This window comes from Coregonus clupeaformis, chromosome 26 (assembly GCF_020615455.1).
Source record: "Coregonus clupeaformis isolate EN_2021a chromosome 26, ASM2061545v1, whole genome shotgun sequence".
Lineage (NCBI taxonomy): Eukaryota > Metazoa > Chordata > Actinopteri > Salmoniformes > Salmonidae > Coregonus > Coregonus clupeaformis.
Window position 1 is genome coordinate 17,198,021 of NC_059217.1, and position 18,505 is coordinate 17,216,525.

Consider the following 18,505-nt stretch of genomic DNA (forward strand, 5'->3'; position numbering starts at 1 on the left):
TCAGACAGAACCCCAGCTTTTTCTCTGCGGTGGTGGTGTGAGTGAAAGACAGAAAGGTCATGGATGTCTCCATTAGTTCCTGCTAGCCAGACTTTTGATGTGGAGAGAGAGAGAAGGGGCTGAGGCACACAGACTAAATGCGCCATCACTGCTACACATCTCGTTCCCCAGGGAACTGACCTTTCCAGCCATAGATATCCATCAGTATGAAATCCTCAATGAAGTCCTGACAGACAGACAGGGTCCTCAGACTGACTCTCAGACACACTGTCGGGAACATAATGCCCAAATCCCCTGCCTGGTCTCAAGAGCCATCAGCTCTGGGACCTTGTGTGCCTGTGACCATGTGTGTGTGACTACAGTATGTGTGCAGCCATGTATGTCCATGTCTGTGTTTTTGACCTAAGAGCTGTCATCCTCTTCATGCCCTCTCTGTGTGACCTGACCTCCATCCACAGTATACCTCTACTGGTGGCTTGGGATTTGGAGCTCACTTCTGTCATGCAGTACTGCAGCTCAGGGATACTGGAAAACACAGACCCCTACTACCATGCAGTATGCTAGTCTCTCTGGACTGGTGGAAACCAGACCCCCAAGCTACAGTCTCTCTGGACTGGTGTAGACCAGACCACCAAGCTACAGTCTCTCTGGACTGGTGTAGACCAGACCACCAAGCTACAGTCTCTCTGGACTGGTGTAGACTAGACCACCAAGCTACAGTCTCTCTGGACTGGTGTAGACCAGACCACCAAGCTACAGTCTCTCTGGACTGGTGTAGACCAGACCACCAAGCTACAGTCTCTCTGGACTGGTGTAGTCCAGACCACCAAGCTACAGTCTCTCTGGACTGGTGTAGTCCAGACCACCAAGCTACAGTCTCTCTGGACTGGTGTAGACCAGACCACCAAGCTACAGTCTCTCTGGTCTGGTGTAGACCAGACCACCAAGCTACAGTCTCTCTGGACTGGTGTAGACCAGACCACCAAGCTACAGTCTCTCTGGACTGGTGTAGACCAGACCACCAAGCTACAGTCTCTCTGGACTGGTGTAGACCAGACCACCAAGCTACAGTTTCTCTGGACTGGTGTAGACCAGACCACCAAGCTACAGTCTCTCTGGACTGGTGTAGACCAGACCACCAAGCTACAGACTGTCTGGACTGGTGTAGACCAGACCACCAAGCTACAGTCTCTCTGGACTGGTGTAGACCAGACCACCAAGCTACAGTCTCTCTGGACTGGTGTAGACCAGACCACCAAGCTACAGTCTCTCTGGACTGGTGTAGACCAGACCACCAAGCTATAGTCTCTTCGTTCTCCGCTCATCTCTCTGTATGTTTGTCTTCTTTCAGCCCTGGTCGCTCACCCATCTCCTTTGACCATGAGATCGTCATGATGAACCATGTCTACAAGGAGCGTTTTCCCAAGGTACCTTCCCAGAAAAATTATTCGTTCATATCTGTCTTGACATTTGTTTATTATGACTTAGTTGACATTAATACATTCAGAAATGAAATACCTATAATTAAAATATTAACCAATTTATGACAGTCCTTCAATTAGCTTTTCCATTGTAATAAAGCTCACTATGAGCTGTCTGGAAGGTGGGTATGTGTGAGTCAACCCTCCCCCCTCTCGTCCCCAGGCCACGGCTCAGATGGAGGACCGTCTGGCTGACTTCCTGTCGTCCTCGGCCCCTGACAAGGTGATGCCCCTGGCTGACGGGGTCCTCAGCTTCATCCACCACCAGGTCATAGAGCTGTCCAGAGACTGCCTGGATAAAAGCCGTGAGGGCTGCATCACCTCACGCTACTTCTACGAGCTGCAGGAGAACCTGGAGAAACTGCTACAAGACGTGAGTGGACTGTTTGTTTTCATTTTGGGAGTTAAGGTGGATTTGAGGAGTTTCATCCTTTGCAGTGATATTCTCCAACATCAATTGAATAATTCATTAAGTGACAATATCGTCCAACTCGTGTTAATTTAGACACCTGTTTGTTTACCCCAGTCACGCATGGTTTCACTAAGGTCCTCACTCATCATCATTAAGCCTGTCAAGTCTGTCAGGCAGTTTGTCAACACACCGTGATGTCATAGGATGAGGACACCACTTTGACCCTTTTAGTCCATCAGAATAACGTAAACTCCTCCCACCCTCCTCTCTCCTCCCCCCTCCCTCTCTCTCTCTCTCTCTCTCTCTCTCTCTCTCTCTCTCTCTTTCTGTCCATATGGGACACATTCCCCCACACCTGCCACTGATATGTTAGTCACAAGACGGGTTGGTCTGTGTTAGGATTTTAGGGACATTCAATGGTGTGTGTGATGTCATTGATGTCTCTATTATCTCAGTTACAGTGCTGGGGGGCTCATGGTTATGACATTATTGCTCCCAGTGGCCTCGTCCCGACCCCCCCCAGTCAACGGAGGGTGTGGTGGGGGGGGTCTCTCCTCTCCCTGATTCTAATTTCATGGCCCAGCAGTCAGCAAGGGTGATGGATGACTCTCCCAGACACCCAGGAGGAGGGGTAGAGAGAGAGAGAGAGAGAGAGAGAGAGAGAGAGAGAGAGAGAGAGAGAGAGAGAGAGAGAGAGAGAGAGAGAGAGAGAGAGAGAGAGAGAGAGAGAGAGAGAGAGAGAGAGAGAGAGAGAGAGAGAGAGAGAGAGAGAGAGAGAGAGAGAGAGAGAGAGAGAGAGAGAGAGAAAGAGAAAGAGAAAGAGAAAGAGAAAGAGAAAGAGAAAGAGAGAGAGAGAGAGAGGAGGGGTCTGCGGGGAGTTTTCCAGTCTTGCATTGGCTGTTTAAACCGTCCGGCGTTAGGGCTGATGCCTGTTAGATTGTGGTTAGTGTGTGAGAGACAGAGAAAGAGAGAAGCAGGCAGAGTATTAACCCCTACGAGAACCACATGCTGGCCACATTTGGAGAACAGAACAGAAAGAACGTTGTATCACCTTAAGGGCAATAATTGGGCGACAGGGTTCGGGGCGCTTAGCAGAACACGGTAGGTGGCGGCGATATAAACGTGCCGTGGAGTGAGGCAGTGAACAGGTGCCCGGAGCGGAGGGATCCGGATGGCCAACGTCACGTTTTTTCCCCGTTATTTCCATCGCTCTGGCCCAGGATGATGTCTCGCGTGTCGTGGCAGAGGAGGCTGGAGGAAGAGGAGGTGCTGCATGTTTTGGAGCAGAGGGAGTGGAGGAGGAAGTGGAGCACACTCACATGGGAGCGTGATCATGTTGCTTTTCCAGTTGAGTTTTTGTCTTGTTCTCTGTTTGCGGTTGGGGGCGATGTTTGGATTGAGGTCAGGTCAAGGTCTCTGCTGGACCGTCTTGGTTGGTTATAGGTATATATGTGACAAGGGACAGGCATGGTATTACGAAAGCTTATGCTTATTATTTAGTAACAAATGGTAGGCTATTGCATACTTTAACTTTTTTGGCTTGAAAAAGGTCACAGACCTCTTTGAAATATTTTGTCTGGTACACACCTTAGTATGTTGATTCAGTATGTTATTTGGCACCTACATAGACTCTCATGCAGGCAGTCCATGTTGTGAGCCAGTTGTGGCGATCAGTGCTCTTCTCCATTGTCTTGTTCTTCACCCCTCTCACCCTATCCCCTTCTGTCTCTGTCCTGTCACAGCTCCAGGCCACTACTCTAACCCTCCTCTAGCCAGGCCAGGCCATCCATCCATTCCCATACATCCATTCACCCCACGCAGCGGCACCATTAAAAACCTCACAGGATACCACCTGATCCACCTCAACCCCAGCCTCAACCTCAGGCCTGAGTGACTCGTCACCATAGCAACCCCTGCCTCTGGCCCAAGGAGGACTCCTGGGTAGACTTAGAGGCCCAGGTCACCTGAGGGGGGAATTGGGGTAGTTAGTCAGCTAGGCTGCCTGCTCAGCACTCTCCATCGGTCACAGTGTGTCAAAGGTGGTCCTTTGGCTGGCTGGCCATCACTCACTGGTAGTCAGGTCTTACAGGCAGTTTAGAAGATGCACACACACATACAGGCACAGACGCACACACACACACACAAAGCCACACACATTTGCACACATTCACACACATACAGAGACACTAGGGGTGTGCTGATCTCGTCATACTCGTAATCGTATCCGTTTTATCACACTTGATACGTGTAATTGGATTTACTCGTGATCGGAAAACCCGGACGTGCTCTTTAAATGCTGGTAAAGCCTAAACCTCAAGTGCACATTACTGCGCTATCACATCATTATGTTCCTTCACTCATTCCCCCACATTGTTAAACGACCCAGACAGATGAAAATGCACATGATTTACTTACTTAGTCCTATTCAATGATCAACGAGATAGGCTAATAAATAGCCTAATGTATGGCTGGTATGGCTGGCTACTACTGCCTGTATTTATTCCAGACAGATTTAGGTAGGTAGGCTAATTCTCTTGCCACATATATTGTTTCACTTTTAAGAGGAGCAAAACTTTTCTCTCCTGACACTTATGCCACAACATTTGTACAATCAAAATAAGCGATCTACATTTGCCATTTTATTTTCAAATGATCTGTCGCTCGGTAAACATGCCTGGGCGAGAATAAATAATAATAGTAAGCATGGGCTTGGATCACGATATAACGACAGACGTCGTCAGCAATGGAATAATTATACGGACAGACAAAGTGAGCATACTAAACAACGCCAAGTAGACAGACAAAGCAACCATTTAGCCTCAGCAAAGTCGACAGGAAATAACTAGATTGAACAAGAATGACTAGCTACGGATTCTGATTCATACACGATGTTTAGAGAAGGGGTGACTTGTGCCCTGAGACGAGTGACTGTGAGTGAGTGAAACAGAACTGCGCGTTTGTCTGCGTGGTGAAATGAGAGCAGAGGGAGAGTGCCTTGTTCTAATCCAATCGTTGCAGCTGGCTCAACCGATACCCCGCCCGTTTCTTTACAGACAGAAGAGCTAGCCAATAGTTGTTTGGAGCACACAGCCCTTCACACTGTTTGAGTGAAAGAGAGATGTGTGCTGGCACCTGAAAATAACTTTTTTTTTCCGATCACGGATAATTCCAAAAAATACATATGTCATAATCATATTCGGAAAATTCTCCATATCCGTTACGATACTCGTTTTTTTGTCCGAGTACTCAGAGACACTCTTCTCTCTCTCTCTCACACACACACACACACACACACACACACACACACACATACACCGACTGTTTCTCACACTGACACAGCGTAGTTAATTAGCCGTTGTGAGTGTGAATGACGGTCCCACCGCTGCCCATTACTCACCGATCACTTGTCTATAATGGTAGGAGATCCCCCTCTCTCTCCCTCCATTCCTCCCTCCATCTTCAGCACTTTGGCGCTTACATTACCTTTATAAATTATTCAGGGTCTGATTGGAGCCACTAGGTCCCCTGCTGCCTGCCTGCCTGTCTAGCTGCCTGCATGCCTGATCTGCCTGCCTAGCTGCCTGCCTGCCTGGTCTGCCTGCCTAGCTGCCTGCCTGCCTGCCTGGTCTGCCTGCCTAGCTGCCTGCCTGCCTGGTCTGCCTGTCTAGCTGCCTGCCTGCCTGGTCTGCCTGCCTAGCTGCCTGCCTGCCTGGTCTGCCTGTCTAGCTGCCTGCCTGCCTGGTCTGCCTGCCTGCCTGGTCTGCCTGCCTAGCTGCCTGCCTGCCTGGTCTGCCTGTCTAGCTGCCTGCCTGTCTAGCTGCCTGCCTGCCTGGTCTGCCTGCCTGCCTGGTCTGCCTGTCTAGCTGCCTGCCTGCCTGGTCTGCCTGCCTAGCTGTCACTATGGGATTTTTCTATTAGCCCGTGGCAGACGGACGCCTGGCCAGGCCTTGTTTATTAACAGGCTCTGGCTCTCTATTAGGCTGCCTTCCACTATACCTACCTGATGGATGTGTGATTTACACACTAACGCTTTGTTTTCTTACACCCCCCCAGTCCGTCCGTCCGTCCATCTTCCTCCCCCTCAGTGTTTTCTAGGAATCAGAGGTGCTCTCTGGGTGGTTTTCTAGGCTAGATAAATTCTGTGGTAAATTACTCTGTCCAAACTGACAACATGTTCCATTGTATATTTTCACTGTAGCAGTGAGGTCATTCTGCTTTAGCTGGCTAGCTACTTGTCAGTGTCAGTCTGTATTGTATGTTGGAGTGTATTGACTGCATGTATCTTCTCATCGTCTTTCCTGTGTCATCTCTGAATGGACAGATAGGTGAAGCTGTTTTTATACGCAAAACCAAGTCTGGTCGATGTAGAATTGATTAGACGATCTTTAGTAGACTATCTTTCTTATCGTGTGTAGACTAACACCATTCTATAATTCCCCCCTGTAGCTCTGAGGTGACTGTTGCCTATTTCTGCAGGTAGTACTGATGGTTCATACTACCGGTGTGCTCTCTAACTCTTCCTCTCTCCTCTCTGTGTCTAGGCTCACGAGCGCTCTGAGAGTGTGGAGGTCACATTTGTGACCCAGCTGGTGAGGAAGCTGATGATCGTCATCGCTCGGCCGGCACGCCTGCTGGAATGTCTGGTAAGAGGAACGAGAGGGGGTAGACGGGGAATTATCGGAGGTGTTTCCCAACAATGTTTCCTTCAAATGAATGAACATCTCACACGTAAGTGCTTACCGGAGGGAGATAGATGATGAATGTCTATATCACGGTTTTCAAGATGACACAAAAAATAAATGTTATTTGTTTCATAAATTGGTTCCTATTTTCAAGCCAGTCCTTTTCTTCCTATTGTTAATAAGCCACCTAGCCATTTACTCTTCATCATGTGGTTACTCAAGCATGGCTCTGTATTTATTGTCATCTGTCCTCAGAGGCAGGTGCACTGCACGTGCAACAGCCTACAACACAGAAGTTTATGTATCACCCATAGGAGCTCCCTCCCATCCATCCAGCATCCCAGCTCAGTTTCTCAAGCAGCCCAAGCATGCTGCTGCTCTCTGCCCAGCTAGGGAGAGGGGAGTGGGGGAAGAGACAGTGCTTCATCACCCCCTCCTCCTCCTCCTCCATGGCTAAGCAGCTGGAACCATCCCTCCACCTCAGCACTCTCTGGAGCTGGGAGGGAGGGAGGGAATCATAGAGAGGGGGGTGGAGAGAGGGAGAGGCTGCCCCTGTGCTCACGTCAGTATTTTTGACTAATCACATGCAGCCGATGCTATGACAACACGCAAGATGGGTTTTTACAAATGGACGCACACAGCTTGGAAAGAGGTGTTGGTGGGGGTACACTGGGAAAGAAAAAGTCCAGTGTCTGTGTTCTTTTGCCAATCTTAATCTTTTATTTTTATCGGCCAGTCTGAGATATGGCTTTTTCTTTGCAACTCTGCCTAGAAGGTCAGCATCCCGGAGTCGCCTCTTCACTGTTGACGTTTAGACTGGTGTTTTGTGGGTACTATTTAATGAAGCTGCCAGTTGAGGACCTGTGAGGCGTCTGTTTCTCAAACTAGACACTCTAATTTATTTGTCCTCTTGCTCAGTTGTGCACCGGGGCCTCCCACTCCTCTTTCTATTTTGGTTAGAGCCAGTTTGCGCTGGTCTGTGAAGGGAGTAGTACACAGCGTTGTACGAGATCTTCAATTTATTGGCAATTTCTCGCATGGAATAGCCTTAATTTATCAGAACAAGAATAGAGAACGAGTTTCAGAAGAAAGTTATTTGTTTCTGGCCATTTTGATTCTGTAATCGAACAGACAATTGCTGATGCTCCAGATACTCAACTAGTCTCAAGAAGGCCAGTTTTATTGCTTCTTTAATCAGCACAACAGTTTTCAGCTGTGCTAACATAATTGCAAAAGGGTTTTCTAATGATCAATTAGCCTTTTAAAATAATAAACATGGATTAGCAAACACAACGTGCCATTGGAACACAGGACTGATGGTTGCTGATAAGAGTTCCCAGTCTGAAAAATAAAAAAATACAAATAAAATTAAGGATGCACTCTGGATAAGAGCGGCTGCTAAATGACTAAAATGTAAAAATGTAAATAATGGGCCTATGTAGATATTCCAAAAAAATCAGCCGTTTCCAGCTACAATAGCCATTTACAATGTCTACACTGTATTTCTGATCAATTCTTTCGAAAACACATTTCTAAGTGACCCCAAACTTTTGAACGGTAGTGTATGTTTTTAATTTTCTCAGTAAAGCTTTGAGATAACTCTGTAATGAAAAGTGCTATACAAATTACATGTATTATTATTATGATTATTATTAGAAAGAGAGGGTCTGTCTTTGTCAGAGGACAAGGAAATAAAGGGGTGTTCACATACAGTACAGTACAGTGCTGTTGTGGATTATTTTGCAGTACATTCTCATTACCTCCTCTCGATTATGCTCTCAGGAATGATTGTGCTGTTGTTGAGCCAGTGAGCCACAACAAACAAACACACACACACATTCCAACTTTGGCTGATTATAACACAATCTTCTCTAACCCCCCTCTCCTTTCCCTCCCTCTCTCCTCCCCCTCCGTCTCTCCCTGGTGTACAGGAGTTTGACCCGGAGGAGTTCTACCACCTGTTGGAGGCAGCAGAGGGCCATGCCAAGGAGGGCCAGGGCATCAAGTCAGACATCCCACGCTACATCATCAGCCAGCTGGGTCTCACCAGGGATCCCCTGGAGGAGATGGCCCAGCTGAGCAGCTACGACAGTGGGAACCCAGACACACCAGAGACAGACGACTCTGTGGATAGTCGAGGGGCCACAGTGCCTGGAGTAGCTCCCCCTAAAACCAAGGCCCCACGGGAGGAGGACTTTGAGAACATCAAGCTCATCAGCAATGGGGCTTATGGGTAAGACAGACAGGCAGGCTTGTACCTTTATAAGACAGTAGATTGAGACTGAAGCGTCCCCATGGGTTTGTTAACCCATGACAATGACGATAATGATCATAATAGTTCTAACACTGTTGGCCACCATTTGATTATTATTTCTCCTCTCTTCCCCTTCTCTCTCTCTATCTCTCTCTCTCTCTCACCCATGTCTCTCCCTCTCTCTCTCTTTCTCTCTCTCTCCCTCCCCCCGCTCTCTCTCCTCTCTCTTCTTCCCTCCCCCTCCTCCTCTCTCCCACTCCATTTCTCTCTGCAGTGCTGTGTACCTGGTGCGTCACAAGGAGACCCGTCAGCGTTTTGCCATGAAGAAGATCAACAAGCAGAACCTAATCCTAAGGAACCAGATCCAGCAGGCCTTTGTAGAGAGAGACATCCTGACCTTTGCTGAGAACCCCTTCGTGGTCTCCATGTTCTGCTCCTTCGAGACACGCAGACACCTCTGTATGGTCATGGAGTATGTGGAGGGTAAGAGCTGATCATACACACATAAAGCTCATTTGCACGCACACACACACACACACACACACACACACAACAACGACAGATACCTCTGTATGGTCATGGAGTATGAGGAAGGTAACAGCTGATCATACACACAGTTGACATGCATCAGGGGTGGCCAACCCTCTCCCTGGAGAGCTACTAGTTATGCAGGCTTTTGCTCCAAACACACCTGATCCAGCTAATCAAGGTCCTGATGAGCAGCTAATTAGTAGAATCGTGAAGGGGGCCCCCTTCTTCCTTACATACTGGGTACACACTGACACAGTTTCTTCCATGTTTGTGAGCGGGGGTGTAGATATACTGACTGTCGTTTCCTCTGCCCTCCCCCAGGTGGTGACTGTGCCACCCTGCTGAAGAACATTGGGGCTCTGCCCGTGGACATGGCACGCATGTACTTCGCTGAGACCGTGCTGGCACTGGAGTACCTCCACAACTATGGCATCGTACACAGAGACCTCAAACCTGACAAGTAACACACACACACACACACAAGAAGGCAGTATCTGTCTTACAACTTCATTTTGATACTTCTCATGGGCTTTAATAATTCACCCGCTATAAGCATTATTCACCATCTCATAATGCTTCCATCTCTCTCTCTCGTTCTCTCTCCTTGCCTACCTCTTTCCTGCAGTCTTCTGATCACTTCGATGGGCCACATCAAGCTGACAGACTTTGGCCTGTCTAAGATCGGTCTGATGAGCCTCACCACCAATCTGTATGAAGGACACATAGAGAAGGATACCAGGGAGTTCCTGGATAAACAGGTACAGAGAGAGACTCATCTGGCGACCAACACATAACACCCTAGCTCTGTCACTGGTCACTCACTCTTCCCTTATGTATAACAAAGTGTATGACGATGTGTACATGTATGAGACCGACTAAGGGAATGCAACATTGTACTGTTAGTGACTGTTAGGGTGTATGTGTGCTGTTTTCAGTTCTCTCCCTGCCTATACTTGACCCTTCCCCTCTGTGTGTGTATTACCAGGTGTGTGGTACACCAGAGTACATAGCCCCAGAGGTGATCCTGAGACAGGGCTATGGGAAGCCAGTAGACTGGTGGGCCATGGGGGTCATCCTGTATGAGTTCCTGGTGGGCTGTGCTCCCTTCTTTGGAGACACGCCAGAGGAGCTCTTTGGACAGGTCATCAGTGGTGAGTACCAGAGATAACAGAAGTCCATTAACACAGGAGTCTGCATTTTTAACAGAGAAAAAAGGAAATAAAAAATAGAAAAGTGATTGCTGTGTTTTCTAAACGTATGTGGAAAAATGCATCTCACTACAGTTTCTGCTCTCTGTCTCTGTAGATGAGATCATATGGCCAGAGGAGGAGGAGGCTCTTCCTAACGATGCCCAGGACCTCATCTGTAAACTCCTCAGACAGAACCCTCTGGAGAGGCTGGGCACAGGCAGTGCATTTGAGGTGAAGCAACACCGGTTCTTCTATGACCTGGACTGGAACAGTCTGCTGAGACAGAAGGCAGAGTTCATCCCTCAGCTGGAGTCAGAGGAAGACACCAGCTACTTTGACAGTAAGTCACACCTATTCTACATGATATACAGTGCATTCAGAAATTATTCACACCCCTTCCCTTTTTCCAGATTTTCCGCACTGTAGATGTACCTATAGTAACACCCTGAACCTAATCTGCTATTCCTTTACTCACACTCCATAGTCATTTACATAATATAATACCGTTTAAATAGTCGCTGTACTTCAACATAGAGCTTACCCTTCATAACAGTCTCATCATACAGTCTCCCTGTACTGTGTCATGAAAAGGAGTTTGTCATGTAACTTAGTGTCGTTTTCCTCTTTCTCTCTCTCTCTAGCCCGTTCAGACAGGTACCACCACATGGACTCTGAAGATGAGGACGACACTAACGATGACGATCACGTAGAGATGCGCCAGTTCTCCTCCTGCTCGCCCCGCTTCAGCAAGGTAAACCACACACGCACGTACAAATACACACACCCACCACCGCCGCTGCTGCAAATGGAATCACTCCATGTACTCCATGTAATCACAACTGTGTAGGTGTACAGCAGTATGGAGCGTCTGTCCCTCCACGAGGAGAAGCGGACCCCCCCGCCCACCAAGCGGAGCCTTAGTGAGGAAGGAGGAGAGCGCATCGACAGCCTCAGTGGGCTCAAGTCCAGAGACCGCTCCTGGCTGGTGGGGTCACCTGAGATGTGAGTATAGGGGCTCTTCCGAGGCCAGCAAACCAAAGCCTAATTTACTATAGTGGATACTAATTATTAAAGTTTTCCACTATAGGAGCTGTCTGTGTCTTGCATCACCAACAACAGAACTGTAGCCTTATAGATTCTAAATCCCAAGCATTTCACTTACTTAGGGTAGTTGACACAACCTTTTGACAAACACAATATTCTGTATGTTCTTTATGTGTAACGTCCCTCTCCTGTGTCTCCCTCCCACAGCCTGCGTAAGCGTCTGTCCGTCTCGGAGTCGTCCCACACTGAGAGTGACTCCAGCCCTCCTCTGACGGTGCGTAGACGCTGCTGCTCCGCCATCATCGAGATGCCGCGCTTTGCCATCTCTTCGGAGGAGGAAGGAGGGGTGGCCCTGAGTCATAAGAGCCCCAGCCTGCTCAGCCAGACCCTCGGGGGATTCAGGGGCCCCCGCAGTGAGGAGCTGCCCCTCTCCATCCCAGAGCTCCCCGTAGAGAGAGAGCTGAAACTGGTCCAGTCCCCCACCACACCTGGGTCCACCACCAGCCAGCTCAGCAGAGTCACACTCACACGTCAGTACTGGCTAAACAATATACTCACTCTATAGATGGGTGTCTGCTTTGATTCCATTCACATGACACATGACAGTGTCTTACTATACATATACAGCACCAGTCAAAAGTTTGGACACACCTACTCATTCAAGGGTTTTTCTTTATTTTTACAATTTTTTACATTGTAGAATAATAGTGAAGACATCAAAACTATGAAATAATACAGCTGAAGTCGGAAGTTTACATACACTTAGGTTGGAGTCATTAAAACTCGTTTTTCAACCACTCCACAAATGTCTTGTTAACAAACTATAGTTTTGGCAAGTCGGTTAGGACATCTACTTTGTGCATGACACAAGTAAGTTTTCCAACAATTGTTTACAGACAGATTATTTCACTTATAATTCACTGTATCACAATTCCAGTCGGTCAGAAGTTTACATACACTAAGTTGACTGTGCCTTTAAACAGCTTGGAAAATTCCAGAAAATGATGTCATGGCTTTAGAAGCTTCTGATAGGCTAATTGACATCATTTGAGTCAATTGGAGGTGTACCTATGGATGTATTTCAAGGCCTACCTTCAAACTCAGTGCCTCTTTGCTTGACATCATGGGAAAATCAAAAGAAATCAGCCAAGACCACAGAAAAAAATGTGTAGACCTCCACAAGTCTTGTTCATCCTTGGGAGCAATTTCCAAACGCCTGAAGGTACCACGTTCATCTGTACAAACAATAGTACGCAAGTATAAACACCATGGAACCACACAGCCGTCATACCGCTCAGGAAGGAGACGCCTTCTGTCTCCTAGAGATGAACGTACTTAGGTGCGAAAAGTGCAAATCAATCCCAGAACAACAGCAAAGGACCTTGTGAAGATGCTGGAGGAAACAGGTACAAAAGTATCTATATCCACAGTAAAACAAGTCCTATATCGACATAACCTGAAAGGCCGCTCAGCAAGGAAGAAGCCACTGGTCCAAAACCGCCATAAAAAAGCCAGACTACGGTTTGCAACTGCACATGGGGAAAAATATCGTACTTTTTGGAGAAATGTCCTCTGGTCTGATGAAACAAAAATATAACTGTTTGGCCATGATGACCATCGTTATGTTTGGAGGAAAAAGGGGAAGGCTTGCAAGCCGAAAAACACCATCCCAACCGTAAAGCACGGGGGTGGCAGCATCATACTGTGGGGGTGCTTTGCTGCAGGAGGGACTGGTGTACTTCACAAAATAGATGACATCATGAGGAAGGAAAATTATGTAGATATATTGAAGCAACATCTCATGACGTCAGTCAGGAATTTAAAGCTTGGTCGCAAATGGGTCTTCGAAATGAACAATGACCCCAAGCATACTTCCAAAGTTGTGGCAAAATGGCTTAAGGATAATAAAGTCAAGGTATTGGAGTGGCCATCACAAAGCCCTGACCTCAATCCTATAGAACATTTGTGGGCAGAACTGAAAAAGAGTGTGCGCGCAATGAGGCCTACAAACCTGACTCAGTTACACCAGCTCTGTCAGGAGGAATGGGCCTAAATTCACCCAATTTATTGTGGGAAGCTTGTGGAAGGCTACCCGAAACGTTTGACCCAAGTTAAACAATTTAAAGGCAATGCTACCAAATATTAATTGAGTGTATGTAAACTTCTGACCCACTGGGAATGTGATGAAAGAAATAAAAGCTGAAAGAAATAATTCTCTCTACTATTATTCTGACATTTCACATTCTTAAAATAAAGTGGTGATCCTAACTGACCTAAGACATGGACTTTTTACTAGGATTACATTTCAGGAATTGTGAAAAACTGAGTTTAAATGTATTTGGCTAAGTTGTATGTAAACTTCCGACTTCAACTGTACATATGGAATTGTCCTGTTGAAAAACAATGATAGTCCCACTAAGCCCAAACCAGATGGGATGGCATATCGCTGCAGAATGCTGTGGTAGCCATGCTGGTTAAATAAAACACAGACAGTGTCACCAGCAAAGCACCCCCACACCATAACACCTCCTCCTCCATGCTTTACGGTGGTAACTACACATGCAGAGATCATCCGTTCACCCACACAGCGTCTCACAAAGACACGGCGGTTTGAACCAAAAATCTCCAATTTGGACTCCAGACCAAAGGACAAATTTCCACCGGTCTAATGTCCATCGCTCGTGTTTCTTGCCCCAAGCAGGTCTCTTCTTCTTATTGGTGTCCTTTAGTAGTGGTTTCTTTGCAGCAATTCGACCATGAAGGCCTGATTCACACAGTCCTCTCTGAACAGTTGATGTTGAGATGTGTCTGTTACTTGAACTCTGTGAAGCATTTATTTGGGCTGACATTTCTGAGGCTGGCAACTCTAATGAACTTATCCTCTGCAGCAGAGCTAACTCTAGGTCTTCTATATGTGTTATTTCATAGTTTTGATGTCTTCACTATTATTCTACGATGTAAACAATTGTAAAAAAAAAAATTAAGAAATACTCTTGAATGAGTAGGTGTGTCCAAACTTTTGACTGGTAGTGGGGTCTGAAATGATTGACACCCTTAATAAAGATGAGCAAAAATTTCTATATAAAATAAATAATTCAAAATCTGAGCTATATTGTATGCCCCAGAAAATATATACTAATACAATATCTCCGAAAAAAATATTTTGTTTAACAAGTAATACAAATAAATTCTCAATAAGGTAGTGGTTAATATTATTGACACCCTTGTTTTCAATAACTTTTAATGCCTCACCTTAAGAGGATAACGGCACTGATCCTTTTCTAAAATGTTTTATGAGTTGGAGAACACATTGTGAGGGATCTTAGAACATTCCTCCATCCTTTATCTGCGCTTATGGCTGCCCTCTTCAATTCAAGCCACAGGTTTTCAATGGTTGTAAGTCTGGAGACTTTTGTGGCCAATTAACCATTTATTTGTGGATTTTGATATGGATTTTGTTGTGTTCTTTTCTGCTCATACATTCTCATTTCGACGCCAAACCCACCACTGGTGTATGTGGCCAAAGATATCTATGTCATCTGACCAAAGCACCGGTTCCAATCTAAGTGCCAATGCCGTATAGCAAACAACAGGCGTTTACATTTGTTGGATGACATGAAGATAGAGCTCTTTGGCCACTCACACCAGGGGTGGGTTTGGCATTGAAATGAGAATGCATGGACATGAACGAACCCCATACCTACTGTAAAATATATGGTGGTGGATCTTTGATGTTATGGGGCTATTATGCTTTCACTGGTCCTGGGGCCCTTGTTAAGGTCAACAGAATCATGAAATTTACCCAGTACCAGGACAGTTTTGCCAAAAATCTGGTTGCCTCTGCCAGGAGGCTGAAACTTGATCGCAAGTGGATCTTCCAGTAAGACAATAACCCCAAGCACACATCTAAATCCACAAAGAAATGGTTAATTGGCCACAAAATCTATTTTGCAATGGGCATCTCAGTCTCTGGACTTGAAACTCATTGAAAACCTGTGGTTTGAATTTAAGAGGGCAGTCCAGAAGCGCAGACAAAGGATATCAAGGATCAGGAAGGATTCTGTATGGAAGAATAGTCTAAGATCCCTCCCAATGTGTTCTGTAACATTTTAGAAAAAGGCTCATTGCCTTTATTCTCGCAAGGTGAGGTATTGAAAACAGGGGTGTCAATTTCTACCCCTAACCTTTTGATTTAAAAAAGTATAACTTGTTAAACAAAATATCTTTCTCTGAGCAATTGTATTAGTATAAAATATTATAATTTCCCAATTGTTTTAGCTCAGCTCAGTATTATTATAATTTTTTTGTATACAGTAATTTTTGCTCATCTTTGTCTAGGGTGTCAATCATTTCGAACCCCACTGTATATACAGTACATGTACGCTCTGTCACAGTTCCCTCAGCCAGAACCCAGAAGCAGACCAGGACAAGGAGAGTTGAACGAAAGTGAGGGTTTATTCAGATAACAAAAAGGTGCAGAATAATCCAGGGACAGAGCGGACGGCGTGGGTGAGTAGTTGGGGGTGCAGTACTTGGTCCAGTGATGGCTCGGCAGCCGCCGACCATCAGGCAGAGGTGGGGTGAAGGTTCCGGACGTGTGACTGCAGGTGGAACAAAAACGGAGGTAAGGACACAAAAACTTGACAAAGTACAAAACAACCAAAACTCACGCTAGCACTCAAAACTGATACGCAGATACACCTACTGTTCATGGCTAACGATCCGGCAGGAACTGGATGTTGGGCCAGAGCCAAGAAAGGTGCTGATTAGGCCCAGGTGTGCAGATTGCTAAATGGGAAGCAGGTGCGGAAACCAGAGCGCTCCCGGAGCGTTCCCGAACCCTCGGGAAACTGGAGATTACGAACAGGACCCGACTCAGACAGCCGGGATCGTTACAGTACCCCCCTCCGACGAACGCCACCGGGCGGACTCCCGGAGCGCCAGGATGGAGGCGGTAAAAGTCCCCTGATGAGATCCGCATCTAGGACCTGTCGCCGTGGAATCCAACTCCTCTCTTCAGGACCATACCCCTCCCAGTCCACGAGATACTGGAAACCCCGGCCCCGCCGTCTGGAATCCATAATGCGACGCACCGTGTAGGCAGGACCACCTCCGATCATCCGAGGAGGAGGAGGAGGAGGCGGAGGAGGCAACAGAGGACTGAGGAAGACAGGCTTGAGGCAGGAGACATGAAAGGTGGGATGGACTCTGAGCGTCCTCGGGAGTTTGAGTCGAACTGCCACTGGATTGATCACCTTCTCCACCACAAACGGACCAATAAACTTCGGTAACAACTTCCTAGACTCAGTCCGTAACGGAAGATCCCGTGTGGCCAACCAAACCCTATCTCCGATGGTATAGGTGGGAGCGGGGGTCCGGCGACGATTCGCCTGGAGCTGATACCGGTCCGAACCTCTAAGGAGTGCCTTTCTGGCCCGATGCCAGGTCCGGTGGCAACGACGAATATGGGCCTGAACAGAAGGCACAGAGAGCTCCTTCTCCTGAGAAGGGAACAGGGGAGGTTGGTAGCCATACAGGCACTGGAAGGGAGACATCCCAGTGGCAGATGTAGGGGAGAGTATTGTGGGCATACTCAACCCAAGGCAACTGAGAGGCCCAGGAGGTGGGGTTGGAAGAGACCAGACAGCGTAGCGTGGATTCCATCTTCTGGTTGGCTCTCTCCGCCTGACCATTGGATTGGGGGTGAAAACCAGATGTGAGACTGACTGTAGCTCCAATGGCCAAACAGAAGGACTTCCAGACAGCAGAGGTAAACTGAGGACCACGGTCGGAAACGATATCACTGGGCAAACCGTGGACCCTGAAAACCTCCCTGACCAGGATCTCGGACGTCTCCGAGGCAGAGGGAAGCTTGGCAATAGGCACAAAGTGGGCGAACTTGCTGAATCTGTCCACGATAGTCAGAACGACCGTGTTCCCCTCAGAAGCGGGCAACCCAGTGACAAAGTCCAGGGCCAGATGCGACCATGGTCGCCGGGAATAGGAAGGGGGTGAAGTAGTCCAGAGCTGGGCCGATTGGTACTCTTATTCTGCGCACACACTGGACAGGCAGCAACAAAACCCCGAGTATCCTCGGCCATGGCAGGCCACCAAAAACGTCTGCGAAGAAACGCCATCGTCCGAGCCACGCCAGGGTGACAAGCCATCTTGCTGGCGTGGGACCATTTGAGGACAGCAGGACGAACCGACTCAGGCACAAACAACCGACCGGGTGGACCGTTACCGGGACCGGGCTGCGTCCGAAGGGGCCGCCATCACCTCCTCCTCAATCTTCCACATAACTGCTCCCACGACGCAGTTCCGGGGGAGAATTGTCTCGGTCTTGGACCCACTCTCCTCCGTCTTGGAGAACATCCGGGGACAAGGCGTCCGCCTTGCCGTTCTTAGATCCAGGTCGGAACGTCAGGACAAACTTGAATCGTCCGAAAAACAACGCCCACCTGGCCTGACGGGAGTTGAGACGTTTAGCCGATTGCACGTAAGCAAGATTCTTGTGGTCAGTCCAGACAATAAACGGTTGCTCCGCCCTCCAACCAGTGGCGCCACTCCTCCAAGGCAAGTTTCACCGCGAGAAGCTCCCGGTTACCCACATCGTAATTCCTCTCCGCAGGCGAAAGGCGACGAGAGTAGTAGGCGCAGGGATGGAGTTTACTGTCCGTGGAGCATCGCTCTGCGACAGGATGGCGCCAACTCCCACATCAGAAGCGTCCACTTCAACGACGAACTGACGGGCCGTGTCCGGTTGAGAGAGAATCGGTGCGTTGGTGAATCGCCTCTTCAAATCCAGAAACGCTCGATCCGCCTCCGGATTCCACTTGAAGGTCCTGATGCTGGAAGTCAAGGCAGTTAGTGGAGCGGCCACACGGCTGTAATCCCGGATGAATCTGCGG

General features: G+C 47.8%; 1 protein-coding gene across 3 annotated transcripts in view; it reads left to right on the top strand.

Moving 5' to 3' along the window:
* The window catches only part of LOC121540426 (microtubule-associated serine/threonine-protein kinase 2-like), a 166,115-nt gene that overhangs the window by 134,791 nt on the left and 12,819 nt on the right, over positions 1-18,505 (top strand). For all 3 annotated transcript variants that reach the window (XM_041849287.2, XM_045207755.1, XM_045207756.1), the window contains 12 exons: positions 1,352-1,427; positions 1,645-1,854; positions 6,435-6,536; positions 8,507-8,808; positions 9,104-9,312; positions 9,682-9,820; positions 9,986-10,118; positions 10,346-10,511; positions 10,666-10,890; positions 11,192-11,301; positions 11,398-11,552; positions 11,802-12,124. In XM_041849287.2, coding sequence (XP_041705221.2) covers positions 1,352-1,427; positions 1,645-1,854; positions 6,435-6,536; positions 8,507-8,808; positions 9,104-9,312; positions 9,682-9,820; positions 9,986-10,118; positions 10,346-10,511; positions 10,666-10,890; positions 11,192-11,301; positions 11,398-11,552; positions 11,802-12,124 — 2,150 coding nt within the window. The remainder of the gene's footprint in view (positions 1-1,351; positions 1,428-1,644; positions 1,855-6,434; positions 6,537-8,506; positions 8,809-9,103; positions 9,313-9,681; positions 9,821-9,985; positions 10,119-10,345; positions 10,512-10,665; positions 10,891-11,191; positions 11,302-11,397; positions 11,553-11,801; positions 12,125-18,505) is intronic.